The 12,690-nt window shown below is 57.5% G+C and overlaps 2 protein-coding genes across 3 annotated transcripts in view; one reads left to right on the forward strand and one right to left on the reverse strand.

Moving 5' to 3' along the window:
• Positions 1 to 1,964: 1,964 nt before the first annotated feature.
• On the forward strand, positions 1,965 to 7,649 carry VIL1 (villin 1). Of its 2 annotated transcripts, none has more exons than XM_072874261.1 (19): positions 1,965 to 2,054; positions 2,279 to 2,353; positions 2,490 to 2,686; positions 2,970 to 3,078; positions 3,363 to 3,473; positions 3,570 to 3,772; positions 4,281 to 4,359; positions 4,494 to 4,592; positions 4,689 to 4,842; positions 4,952 to 5,052; positions 5,195 to 5,332; positions 5,499 to 5,657; positions 5,745 to 5,924; positions 6,040 to 6,185; positions 6,298 to 6,442; positions 6,735 to 6,923; positions 7,075 to 7,143; positions 7,317 to 7,454; positions 7,536 to 7,649. In XM_072874261.1, the coding sequence occupies exons 1-19, from the start codon at positions 1,980 to 1,982 to the stop codon at positions 7,647 to 7,649; spliced, it is 2,481 nt and encodes an 826-aa protein (XP_072730362.1). In that variant the 5' UTR covers positions 1,965 to 1,979. The 2 variants fall into 2 exon arrangements, with proteins under 2 accessions (XP_072730362.1, XP_072730361.1); XM_072874260.1 differs by having other exon boundaries at positions 1,980 to 2,054; positions 5,745 to 5,914; positions 6,048 to 6,185.
• Positions 7,650 to 9,655: 2,006 nt separating this feature from the next.
• USP37 (ubiquitin specific peptidase 37) overlaps positions 9,656 to 12,690 on the reverse strand; it is a 37,036-nt gene continuing 34,001 nt past the window's right edge. The window contains exon 24 of the mRNA XM_072874417.1: positions 9,656 to 11,947. Coding sequence (XP_072730518.1) covers positions 11,860 to 11,947 — 88 coding nt within the window. The 3' untranslated portion in view covers positions 9,656 to 11,859. The remainder of the gene's footprint in view (positions 11,948 to 12,690) is intronic.

Here is a 12,690-nt window from a genome sequence, read left to right on the forward strand (position 1 = left end):
GGGCTTAGCTGTGCTGCTGCCCTACGCCCTGCCCCATGCCCCCAAACCCCAGCCCCATGCCCCATCCCCAACGCTGCGGCTGCAGAGATCCCCAAGGCGGGAGGCAAAGCCCATCTGGTAGTGAGCAGGGATCTGGCCTCCAGCTGGGGGGTGGCACAGCGTGGGGACAGTCCCATGGGCAGGAAGTAATGTGCCAGGCAGGGGGTGGGACACGAGGGTATGTGGGGAGGGAAGGGGATGCCTGGTGAAGATGATGCTGCATTGCTGGTGACTCTGAGCTGGTGGCACCAAAAACCGCATCGCCATGGGACTGGGCGAGTGGAGGGCAGCAGCGTAGCCCTGTGGCATCAGCCTGTTGCTATCACTTTGGGGAACCTTCTCAGGGGGGCAGGCACCAAAAAGTACCCTTTGCCATGGGCTTAGTGCTCCATGGCTGGAGGGTTTGGGGGTTTTGGGGACCGGGTAGTGGAGGGCAGCAGCAGAGCCCATCCCCGTGGCATCAGGGCACCCCCTTGTTTGTGGCTGACACCCCCCCCCGGCCTGGTTCAGCCCATTACTATCACTTTGGGGAGCCTTTTGGTGGGGGGCAGGCATCAAAAACCCCATCACCATGGGGTCAGTGCTGAGGGCCAAGAGGGGAGCAGGCCTGGGAAGGGCAGCAGGTACCACCCCGGGCACAGCAAGCCTGCGGGCAGGGTGCCCGGGCTTGTCCTGTGCTGCGATAGCACCTGGGGGGCAGTCACCCCGTGAGTAACGGGGCTCTTCAGGTGCCGCGAAGCCTTGGAGGGCCCTGGGGACCTTGACTCCGGGCTGTTCCTGCCCTTATATGGTGAACGTAGGCTGGGACAGGAGGGGACAAAGGTCTCCTGGGTGCTGGCACCTGAGCACTTTGCCTAGGTACACTCACCTGTGCCCAGCTCTGCGGGGAAGGTGAGGGGCTGGGTCAGGGGACTGGAGGGTGGGCACGGGGCGGGGGGCAGCACATCCCACAGCCACCACCACTTCTGGCACCGGGGTGGCCTGGGCAGGGGGCTTGGGGACCCACCCGTGCCCCACCTTGGGGCTGCGCTGGGGGAATGTCACCCCCTGGACGAGAGGGACGGGATGTGGGTGCTTTCAGGATGTGGGTGCTTTCAGGGCAGCGTGGTGGGACCAGGCGGGGCTTTGCGGGGCTGGGGGAGCAGAGACTTCTCCAATGGGCACCGCTGGCTCTCCCCTGCCAGGGCACACGGAGGGGGCTTTGCCCAACGCCAGCTGCCTGACCCCCCTGCCTGCTGGCTGGCGAGCACTGCCAGCCTGGCAGCGATGGCGGCGGGCAACCTTGGCAGCACCGGAGCTGAGCCCTGGCACACTCGGCACCTCTGTGGGGCCGGGCTGTGCCGTCCCTGGGGGGCATGGATTCGGTGGTGGGGTTGGGAGTGGGGGGGCGGCTGAAGCGGGCAGAGTGTGCTTGCACATGTCTGTGTGTGCATGCATGTGCGCGCAGGGCCACAAGCAGCGGCCATGCCACGCTGTGCCATGTCATGCCAAGACGGCTCCTGCCGGCGCTGGGGAGGAGCAGGTAGCTGCGCAGCTGTGTCACCCAGCTGTGGCTGCTGTGCTGGGGATGCCCTGCACAGCCCTGCCCCGTGCCCGGGCACAGGACGGGGCACTGGGGCACTCAGGGGACCCTGGTCCTGCCCACTGCGGACCCTGGCACGAAGCCATCACAAGTCCCATTAGCCACGGTGCCAGCCAGGCCGAGAGGAACGGCAGCCCTGCTTGCATGCCTGCAGCCCTGGCACTGGGGTGCCGGGGGGGTCCCCTTGCCCTGTGCAGTTCCAGACGGGGGGGTTTATGGCCCAACTGGCTGCAGACCGGGCAGGGCAGCAGATGGCACAGCAGGCTGGCTCTGTTCCAGCTCTTAATGACACTGCCTGCCATTAACGAGGGTGTTGCCGATGCCCTGGCAGGTCCCCTTGCCTGCAGGACCCATCACCATGGTGGAGCTCAGTGCCAAAGTCAGCAGGACGCTTAACAAGACCACGCCGGGCCTCCAGATATGGCGAATCGAGGTGGGGACGGGAGCACAGCACGGGCACCCATCACCTGGGCACCCATCACTGGGCTGTTTGGGGGGGGCTGCGGGAGGGAAGATCCCCCCTTTGTGTCCTTAGTGCCTGGGTTTGGGCTCTCAGTGCAGCACCCAGGGTTAAACCCACCCACATTTGGGGCTGGGTGCATGGGGCTGGAATGGGGGGGGTCCCCGCCAGGGCTGATGTCTCCTTTCCTTCTGCAGAGCATGGAGATGGTGCCAGTGCCCACCAAAAGCTACGGCAACTTCTATGAGGGGGATTGCTACATCCTGCTGTCGGTAGGGCAGCCTGCGGTCCTGTGGGGGACCGGGGACGGGTGCTGCCCCGGGGGGGCTGGGGTGCAGGGAGAGGTGTCCCTGGCCAGAGTGGCCTGGGGACACGAGGGCTCTTCTAGCGGGGACCGGTGTCCTGCAGACACGCAAGAATGGGAGCAGCTTCAGCTACGACATCCACTACTGGCTGGGCAAGGAGTCGAGCCAGGACGAGCAGGGGGCGGCTGCCATCTACACCACCCAGATGGATGACCACCTGGGCACGGTGGCTGTGCAGCACCGCGAGGTCCAGGGCCACGAGAGCGAGACCTTCCGCGCCTACTTCAAGCAGGGACTCATGTACGTCGGTCACCCCTGGGGACCTGCTCCCACAGTGGGTGACAGTGGGGAGGGGTCCTGTGCATGCTCCCCATGGGGCCATCCCCAGTGGGGATGGGGACAGCCCTGTCCCAGTGGGGTGAGGGAGGCAGGAGGAGGATCTGGAGCTGGTCTTGCTCCATCCATCACCCACGTGGGTGGGTGGGGGTCCCTGAACACCTTCCTGCACACAGAGGTGGGAGGGGGACACAGCTGGAGTGAGAAGGGGTGGCCCAGGGCTGACACAGTGTCCATCCCCCCGCAGCTATAAGAAAGGTGGGGTGGCTTCGGGCATGAAGCACGTGGAGACAAACACCTACAACATCCAGCGCCTGCTGCATGTGAAGGGCAAGAAGACCGTGGTGGCAAGAGAGGTGAGCTATGGGATGTGGAGGGTGCCCATCCACCAACCTTTATGCAGAGATGCTGTTTGGGGTCAGGATCAGGCCAGAGCTACCACCCAGACACAGTTGTCCTCAAGCAGGGGACAGAGTGGGTGTGGGGCCATGCCGCCTTGCCTCAGGACCAGCCTCACCCCAAAAAGCCTCTCCTGGGATAGGGAGGAGGAACACAGGCTGGAGGCATCAGCACTGAGCCAGGGGCTGTGGAGGACTCAGGCATCCTGCTGCTTGACACCCCCAATCCTGTCCCGCTGCAGGTGGAGATGAGCTGGAAAAGCTTCAACCAGGGGGACGTGTTCCTGCTGGACCTGGGCCAGCTCATCATCCAGTGGAACGGCCCTGGGAGCAACCGAAACGAGAGGCTGAAGGTACAACTGGGGGGTCCCAGGGTCCCGCCCTGGAGGAAGGGGATGACTGGCCACCCCCTCCCCGATCCGGGCTGACTCCCTCTCCCCCGGGTGCAGGCGATGACCCTGGCCAAGGACATCCGGGACCGGGAGCGCGGGGGCCGTGCCAAGGTGGGCGTAGTGGACGGTGAGAATGAGGGTGCCTCGCCGGGGCTCATGCAGGCCCTCACACGCGTGCTGGGCGAGAAGACTGACATCAAGGAGGCCACCCCTGATGACAAAGTGGACGAGAAGCTCAAGTCCTCCCTCAAGCTCTACCAGTGAGTTGCTGGGAGTGGGTTGCCCGTGGGGGCATCTCGCAGGGTGCCAGAGGGACCCAGCACCCATTTCTGCTATGTCCCACTTTTGTCCCCATGGACAGCCACCAAGAGGGGTCAAGGCCACTGCAGGGGTGGGGACAGGTCCTTTGGATGCCATAGGAGCAAGGGGAGTCCCTGGTGCTGACAGGGTTGGTACTCAATGGAGAGATGCTCATGCAAGCATGACCTTTGGATACGGTGGCAATGTCCCTGGGTGGCCCCATCACATCTGACACCCTTTTGTCCCTCCTCATGGCCATGAGTGAGCTGCATGGCAGGGCAAGCTGCAAACCAGGTTGCCACCATGGCAGGGCAAGAGAGTCCCTGGGTGCCACCTCTGCCATGATCAGGGTGGGGAAGGGGATGGGGAGGGGACACCCCCACCCAACCCTGCTACTCCAAGGTGGGGATGGGGAGGAGGTTTTCCAGCCCCGTTTCTGACCCCTCCTCCTCTCTTTTCCCTTGCCAGCATCTCCAATGCCAGTGGGAACCTGGTCATGCAGGAGGTGGCGGTTCGACCCCTGACTCAAGACATGCTCCTGCATGAGGTGTGTCACCTGTGGGATGCTTGGGGGTGCCCAATTTCCTTGGCAGCTTTAAACCTTCAAAAGCCCACCAAATTGGCTTTTGAAGGGTTAAAGCTGCCCAAAGTCCTAATTTCTGCTGTTGTCCCCCCTCCAAGGACTGCTACATCCTTGATCAAGGAGGTCTCAAGATCTTCGTGTGGAAGGGCAAGAATGCCAACAAGGAGGAGAAACAGCAAGCGATGAGCAGGGCACTGGTGGGTGCTGGGTTAGGGGTTGGTTATGGGATAGCATGGGTGCTCCCCGGGGTGCCGGGCACCCCATGCCCATGTTCTGGGTCTGAATCCCCTCAGGGCTTCATCAAAGCCAAGAACTACCCAGACAGCACCAGTGTGGAGACAGAGAATGACGGGTCCGAGTCGACAGTCTTCAGGCAGCTCTTCCAAAAATGGACTGTCCCTAACCAGACCAGCGGGTTGGGCAAGACCCACACTGTGGGCAGAGTGGGTGAGTGTCCCCTTTTGATGCTCCAGGACTCCTTGGATTGGGATGGGGGGGGCTGTGGAGACCCCCACAGCCAGCGGGATGTGGCTCAGCCCTCTGCCTTTCCCCACAGCCAAGGTGGAGCAGGTGAAGTTTGATGCCACCACGCTGCATGCCAAGCCCCAGATGGCCGCCCAGCAGAAGATGGTGGATGATGGATCCGGGGAGGTGGAGGTAGGATGGCTGGGACAGAATGTGGGACCCTCTTGGGGCACCCCCTGGGCTGTACCGGGGGATGCCATGGGGTCCAGCAGCTGCAGGGGCAGGGGGATGCACCAGCCCTGGCAGCACCATGTCCCCATCCCCATCCCACTAGGTCTGGCGTGTGGAGAACCAGGAGCTGGTACCTGTGGAGAAGAGGTGGCTGGGCCATTTCTATGGTGGGGACTGCTACCTGGTGCTCTACACCTATTTTGTGGGGCCCAAGGTGAACCGCATCATCTACCTCTGGCAGGTGAGACCCCCGTCACTGACCCGTGGGGGGGGGACAGGGGCACTTCCATGGACCGCGGGTGCTCTGCCCCTACACATGACCCCATGGGAACGGCATGAGGATTCCCTCTTCCCAAGAGGGAAAAGGGGGCCATGGTGGGCACTGAGCCCTCCTCTGCCCTGCCCAGGGCCGCCAAGCCAGCACAGACGAGCTGGCCGCCTCTGCCTACCAAACCGTCATCCTGGACCAGAAGTACAACAACGAGCCCGTGCAGGTCCGCGTCACCATGGGCAAGGAGCCGGCCCACCTGATGGCCATCTTCAAGGGCAAGATGGTGGTGTATGCGGTGAGAGCAGGGCTGCCGAGGGGTGGGGAGCGGGCAGGCAGGTAAGCCTGCGGCACTGGTCATGACCTCCTGTCCCCGTCCCCCCAGGGTGGCACCTCGCGGGCAGGCAGCAAGGAGCCCACACCCTCCACCCGCCTCTTCCAAGTGCAGGGCACCAATGAGTACAACACCAAGGCCTTTGAGGTGCCTGTCCGTGCCTCCTCCCTCAACTCCAACGATGTCTTTGTGCTCAAGACCCCCAGCTGCTGCTACCTCTGGTATGGGAAGGTGGGTACTGCCAGACACCGAGGTGGGCGCTGCCACCCTAAAGAGAAATGTCCCCATCTCCTCTTCGTCCTCCTCAGCCGGGGCTGGTGATGGAGCAGCTGTGCTTGCTCGGCAGGGCTGCAGCGGGGATGAGCGCGAGATGGGCAAGATGGTGGCTGACACCATCTCCAAGACGGAGAAGCCAGTGATCGCAGAGGGACAGGAGCCACCTGAGTTCTGGGTGGCCCTGGGGGGCAAGTCCCAGTATGCCAACAGCAAGAGGTACCAGCCCTGTCCCCTGGTCCCTACCCACCCTCCGGGGTAAGGTAGGCCACCAGTCCCCAAGCAGGGCGAGCCCCGTTCCCACCACCACTGCTGCGTTGCCCCCCACCAGGCTGCAGGAGGAGAACCCCTCCGTGTCCGCCCGACTCTTTGAGTGCTCCAACAAGACAGGCACCTTCTTGGCCACAGAGATCGTAGACTTCACCCAGGATGACCTGGAGGAGGATGACGTTTACCTGCTGGACACCTGGGACCAGGTGAGCTGGGGGGTCACAGGGCAGGGGAACCTCTTTGATCCCACAAGCTGATGTCCCCAGGTGGGGGTGGAGGACCTGCAGCAGCCAGAGGTGGTGGGATGGGAGGCTGGAAACCCCCAAGTCCCTGGCCCCACGCTGTTTTTTTCCAGCCCCCTCGCTCCAGGGATGGCTGAGGATGGACTCCCGGTGCCCTTACCTATGGACAGATCCTGCATGCCCCCAACCATGGGTCGGCCACAGCCCCAGGGTGCCCCGTCTCACCCCCGTGGTGGACACGGTGACCTTGTTGTAGGTTTTCTTCTGGGTTGGGAAAGGCGCCAACGAGTCGGAGAAGGAGGCGGCGGCGGTGATGGTGCAGGAGTACCTGCGGAGCCACCCCAGCGGGCGCGACCTCGACACCCCCATCATCGTGGTGAAGCAGGGCCACGAGCCCCCCACCTTCACCGGCTGGTTCCTGGCATGGGACCCTCTCAACTGGGCCGTGAGTCATGGAGGGGGCTGGAAAGACCAGGGGGGCCCTTGGCAGATGGGACCAGATGTGGATCTGTCAGCCAGCATCTCCAGGGTGTGGGCAGCGGTTTGCCTGATCCCTGCCCATGCCGAGGGGCTGAGCGCTTTTGTCCCCTTCCCAGGACAAGAAATCCTACGAGTCGCTGAGAGCCGAGCTGGGGGACGAGAGCAGCCTCGGGCAGCTCACCTCAGTAAGTGGCACAGGGAGAGGGGGCGGCCGGGGGCACAGAAAGCTCCTCCATCCCCTTGGCAGGTGGCACAAGGAGCCGCAAGGACACGTCCTCTGGTGAGGGGACAGGCGGAGCCAGCCTGGTGCCTCCATCCCTGGGGCAGCCCCTGATGTGACCCTGTCCCCCCCATCCAGGTGCTCACATCCACGCAAGAGGCTTTCACCGCCACCACCACCCTCCGCCCCGACAAACTGGAGATCTTCCCCCTGGACGTGCTGGTGAACACCTCGGCCGAGGACCTGCCGCGGGGTGTGGATCCCAGCAGAAAGGAGGTGAGATGAGGCCAGGGGGCTGCTGGGGGGGACCAGGGGAAGACCCCCAGCTTTAGCTCAGCCTCCTCTCTCCTCCCCCAGTACCACCTCTCCGACCAGGACTTCCAGACTGTTTTCGGCATGAACCGCTCCGCCTTCGGCAACCTGCCCTTGTGGAAACAACAGAAGCTCAAGAAGGACAAAGGACTCTTCTAGGGCACGAGCCTGGGCACAGGGACAACCCCAGCTTGTTACTTTTGTTAAATAAAATGGATTTGGAGAGCAGGGCTGCTTCTTCCCCCCTGGCCCCTGGGCTCAATTTGGCAGAGATGGCACACAGGGGGACATGGGTCTTGACCGGGCACCGAGACACCGCAGGGAAGGACCCTCAGCTCCTTTTCCCCCCCTGCGCTCAGAGGTGATGCACAAGCTGCCCACCCCCTGGGCACCCCCGGGGAGCCAGAGCTCCCCCATCCCACCCCAGCGGCTGCGGCTCGGGGCTAAAGGTCTGGTATACAGCTGGAGCCGCTCCCTCCGTTATCGCCTGAACCTCAGTAAATACGTGCGGTACCAAAGGTAAAAGCAACAAGCCACACGCTGATGGGATGGTGTGTGTGTGGGGACGGACACCAGGGATCACTTGTCCTTGCCCTGGGAGGGGAGGAGGGCATCTCCCTCCTGCTTGGGGTCCAGGGGGACCCCGAGAGGGGCTGGGGTTCCCCCCTGGGGACAGGTCCCTGGTGGGGGGGCCGGGATTTGCATGTGCCCGGAGGCGCTGAACAAACACACGATGTTCCTGGGCAACTGAGCAAAGTCCCAACACCAAACGGGTGGAGGTGCGGTGCCCATTGTCCGTGGCATCCAAGAGGCAGCAGCCCAGCCAGCGTGAAAATAAGATCCCAAACCAAGAGAGGGTTAATAAAGAGGTTTTAATTTCACAAAAATCTATCTACACATCATTTAAAAAGGGGCAGGGGGAACCCAAGAGCAAAAACTGAAAAGATTAGAGAGGAACAGGTCTGCTAAAACACAGAGAAAAGTGCTGCTCCACATCAACAGTGTAAAGAACCAGAAAGTCAGGGTGCAGGCAGAAACCAGCAGTGGCCACCCCGCGGCAGGCAAGGCTGGAGTCCAGCAGCAGAGCTACATGGACAGCAGCTGCCAAGGATCCCGCACCCCTTTTTCTCTCTTTGGCAGGCGATTACAGGGATAACTGGCTCCATTAAAAAGAAAACAAAGCAGATGAGTTATTCCCAGCCCCCCCCGAAGCATGGTGATCCCCACGTGCCGTGTGCCAGGGTCAACCACAGCAGGAAGTGCTGGGCTGGCCATCAGCCCTTCCTCGGGACGCGGGACGGGAAGGAAGATGCACAGGCGATGGTTATCTGTGCTGCACCAAGCAGGAGGTGGAAGGCGATGCCATGGACACAGGCGTCGGAGATCCCTGTTCCTCCTCCTGCTCAGCTCTTCACATCAGTCTCAGGCTGCCGCTCTGGTCGGGAAACCAGTCCTTGCTTTGCAAAGGCTCTTTGTGCAGCCCCGCTGGCCAGGGCTCCCCAGGGACCCGTGCACACAAGCTCCAGTTCATTGACACGAACAGTTTTTCACCTCTCGGAGTAGGGGAGTAAATCAAAACCAAATTATCGCAGTCAAATAACAAAGGGGCAAGAGGAGCGTCAAGATGGGAGTTCCTTGTGTTTATGTGCTGAATCATGCTTGGACTAACCTAGGCTGATTCAGGAGCGGGTAAATGTTTAACTGTGACTCCGTACATCTGAGGAGGAGCCTGCACGCGTTCAGGGACCGCAACTGAACTTCTCCACCTACCTATACCCCAGGATGGGTACCCCACCTGGAAGGGATGACCTTACTGAACTTGCTGCTGTGACAGCGTGAGCGGTGGGAACGTTACAGCTGGTGGGCAGCACACCCCTCGAGGATTACACACCCGTCTTCCTCCCCGCTGCTCTCGGACAGGGAGAAAGCTGGCTTCTGCAAGGAAGGGGCTCCACAGACACTCCTGCCAGGGTGAAGGTGAAACTGAGCTGCCATATGCCAAACAAAAAACCTTAAATTAATTAATAGATGTCTGCAAATTCTTAATGGCTAGAATAATAAGCAAGAACTTTTCACAAAACAAGGAACGCTGGTTTCAAGCATCAGCTTTTGCATCTTGATCCAAACAAAAACTGGTTTTAAACAAAAGTTACTGCACTGGAAAGTCAGGCAATGTTTGCTTTTATTATAAATTAACTGGAGTGCAGCGCCTTGCAAAAACAACCTTGCCACCCAAAAAAGCAGCACTGACTTCTGATACTACAGGAATACCGGTTATTTACAGCACTAGCATAGGATGCGCTTGGGGAAAATGGATTTGCACTCTGGACGGAGCAGTCCCTTCATCACACTCGCAGGGGCGATCAGTTCAAAGGACAACTCCCACATCACCACCTCTTCCCATTGCCCAGAATTCTGCCAAAATTAGTATCGACAATAGAAAAGTATAATGCTTTGTAATAAATTAACATATACACCCACTCAGGGCTGCATCTTACAAGATAAAGGCTCTGTCATGTTTACAACCAAACGTTCGCTCCTAGCTCGGAAACCAGAAAGATGTCACCCTGACCAGGTCTACTGGGCTCATCCGACACGTGGACTGGAAGGTCAGTCAGTCCTTTCACCACGCTGGGGTCCCCAAACTACTCGGCTTGGGGAGGACTACCGGCAGCTGTCGTTCACTGCTGCACACAGAGGCGAGAAGCCGTCACTGAGGTAGCATCCCCGTGCCGGCCCACTAGGACAAACTCTGCTGTGGAAGTTCCCATGAAAGAGGTGCCTGCTGTCTCCTAAATTGATGGTTTTGTCTGCTTTGCTTCAGCTGATTTATTCCTGAGAAAATCCTAACGATAGTTTAAAAAACCCAGAAACTATCTCAACAGCAAAAAAAAGTGGGGTTTTTTTCATTTTTTTTAAAAAGAAGTATTTCACCTCAAACTCAAGCTGCAAAAATCAGAACTAGAGGCCAAAACAGAGCAACTACTCTGCTTAACAGCAGCAGTTTCTCTGAAATGAGTAAATGCCAGCAAAAGGAAACATCTGCCCCTGCTAAATAAGTGCGAAGGTGCTGAAAAAATGATATCACTAGGCTTTTCCCCTCCTGCTGAAACAAGCCATAAAAGGAGCATCATGTCTCTAAACCCAGTAAAACACAACACTCCTTCCTAACCGTGTTCTGTTAATGCTGAACATGGGCTTTCTGAAAGCTTTCCACCTGGTTTAGTTTCACAGTTTGAGCGCTCTGCACTCCTCAGAAAGGAGAACAGAGGCATAGCTGCAGTAAAAATCCTCTTACCCTGCAATACAAGACAACCGAGGCAAGACCACGGTTCAGTCAAAGAGCAATTCAAGTGCCAAGCGCTATCCTGCAGACCCTGCCTTTTCCCACCGTTCCCGATTCACGATGACCCAGGCCTGCACAGAAAGGGTAACGCTAGAATGCTCTTTCCCTCCCAGAAGATGCAAAGTGGCTGTTGCTCACCTCCTGCTACTGTTCTGTCTGCTCCAGGTGTTCACCTGCCCCCAGAGTTACATCGAAGCAGCCCTAAGCAATGCAACTTCAGTGCGAAATACTGCACAACCAAAGAGAGACCTCTCCTCTCCAAATGGTACTTAGGCAACAACCTTATGAAGAAAATGCAATCAAATAACAGAACTTGTAAAACAAAAGAAATCACAAATATAATGTCACGTCTAAAGGAGGATGACAGTGAACGGTGTAAAAAAACGACAGAGCTGCCACCAGGTATGCAATACATTCCACAGCACCGACAGTTTGTTTCCTGGAACCGCATGTAAATAGCGGAACGCTTACAAACCCATGAATGTCAAAACGCATCAGCTTGAGTGATTCCAAAATGCCTGTTAGCAAGATGATTGGCAAGAGCATACTCAGTGATCTGGGCTTCCAGTGAATATTACTAACACAACACACGCCAGGTTACAGAATCTATTGCTTAAATTGCTCTTGGAGAAAAAAAAAATGCCAAGTGATATGTAAATCTTCGCCACTCACATCTCACAGGTGAATGGGCTTTTAAAGTCAAGTCTCTTTTTGCACTATCTTTTTTAAATCAGTTTACGAGCAGCTGTAGTCTTGTGGCTTGATGCAACTCTTTAAGGCTCCATGCTGACAAAATTATTTGAGGAACAATAAAAACTTCACCACAGGAGGATCGCTCTGGGATGTCAAGGTTTAAACGCATGGTTCAGGCCCAGGACTTGCACAGATGGTTCAACAAACCGAGCGTCCCATATTTCTACCTTTTGTCTCTTGTTTTGGCCCTGAGCTGTTTGTTACTCCTGCGTGTCTGGCACAAGTTCAGAATCTTCCTTGTTCCTCAGGAGGAACAAGGTGTTTTACTCTTCACAGAGGCTGACGAACCGATCTTCCTACTTCCATGCTAAGTGGCTGTGCATTTTTTTCTGTTTCTAGTAACTCATCGAAGATATCCCTAGAACAGAGGGAAAGACCAATGGTGAAACTTAAGTACAACAACAAACTGCTATATATGACAGCCCTGAGGGAAATAGCAACTGGATTTAATCCACAAACTCAAGCATCACGGATCCTGGCAGAGAAAGGTGTCTTATCTGGCACCCCTAAGCAAGGCTCCTTGAATCCCACAGCACTTTTTTAATCATTTATTACAATGACTAAGGTCAGTGGTAAGCCTCAGAGAACAGCAACAATAGTGAAAATAACGCCTGGCTGGTAAAAGAATCAGAAGCAACACAGGACACAGTCTGTAGATGAAGTAATATCCTTTATTAGAGCAACCAGTAAAGACAGAAGAAGGGGACAAACTTGAGGCACAAAACCCCTTCTTCAGTTCCGTGTGCCTGAAAAGGTATCACTTCTACCTACAAACCTCATCTTGCCCATGTCCTGAGATGACCATGGCTGCAACAACACAACGGCCAGAGCAGGGATAAGGGCATTTATAAATATCACAGCACTTAAGGAAAAAACCCAAGCTCCATTATGATTCCTGGTGCAATGAATGCATAGCTGAGACAGTGAATCCCCTTCTTAAAAGATGATTTAATGCATCTTGTTAAAACCCTATGTATTAGTGACATACAATTCCACACCTCTGAACTCAGAGCACTTCAGTTTCGTTGTTCTCCCATATAATTCTGACTACGATTTCTTCTGACAAATACATCAAGATACTTTTCATCCCAGCAAAGAGGA

The sequence above is a fragment of the Ciconia boyciana genome, chromosome 10 (genome assembly GCF_034638445.1).
Source record: "Ciconia boyciana chromosome 10, ASM3463844v1, whole genome shotgun sequence".
Lineage (NCBI taxonomy): Eukaryota > Metazoa > Chordata > Aves > Ciconiiformes > Ciconiidae > Ciconia > Ciconia boyciana.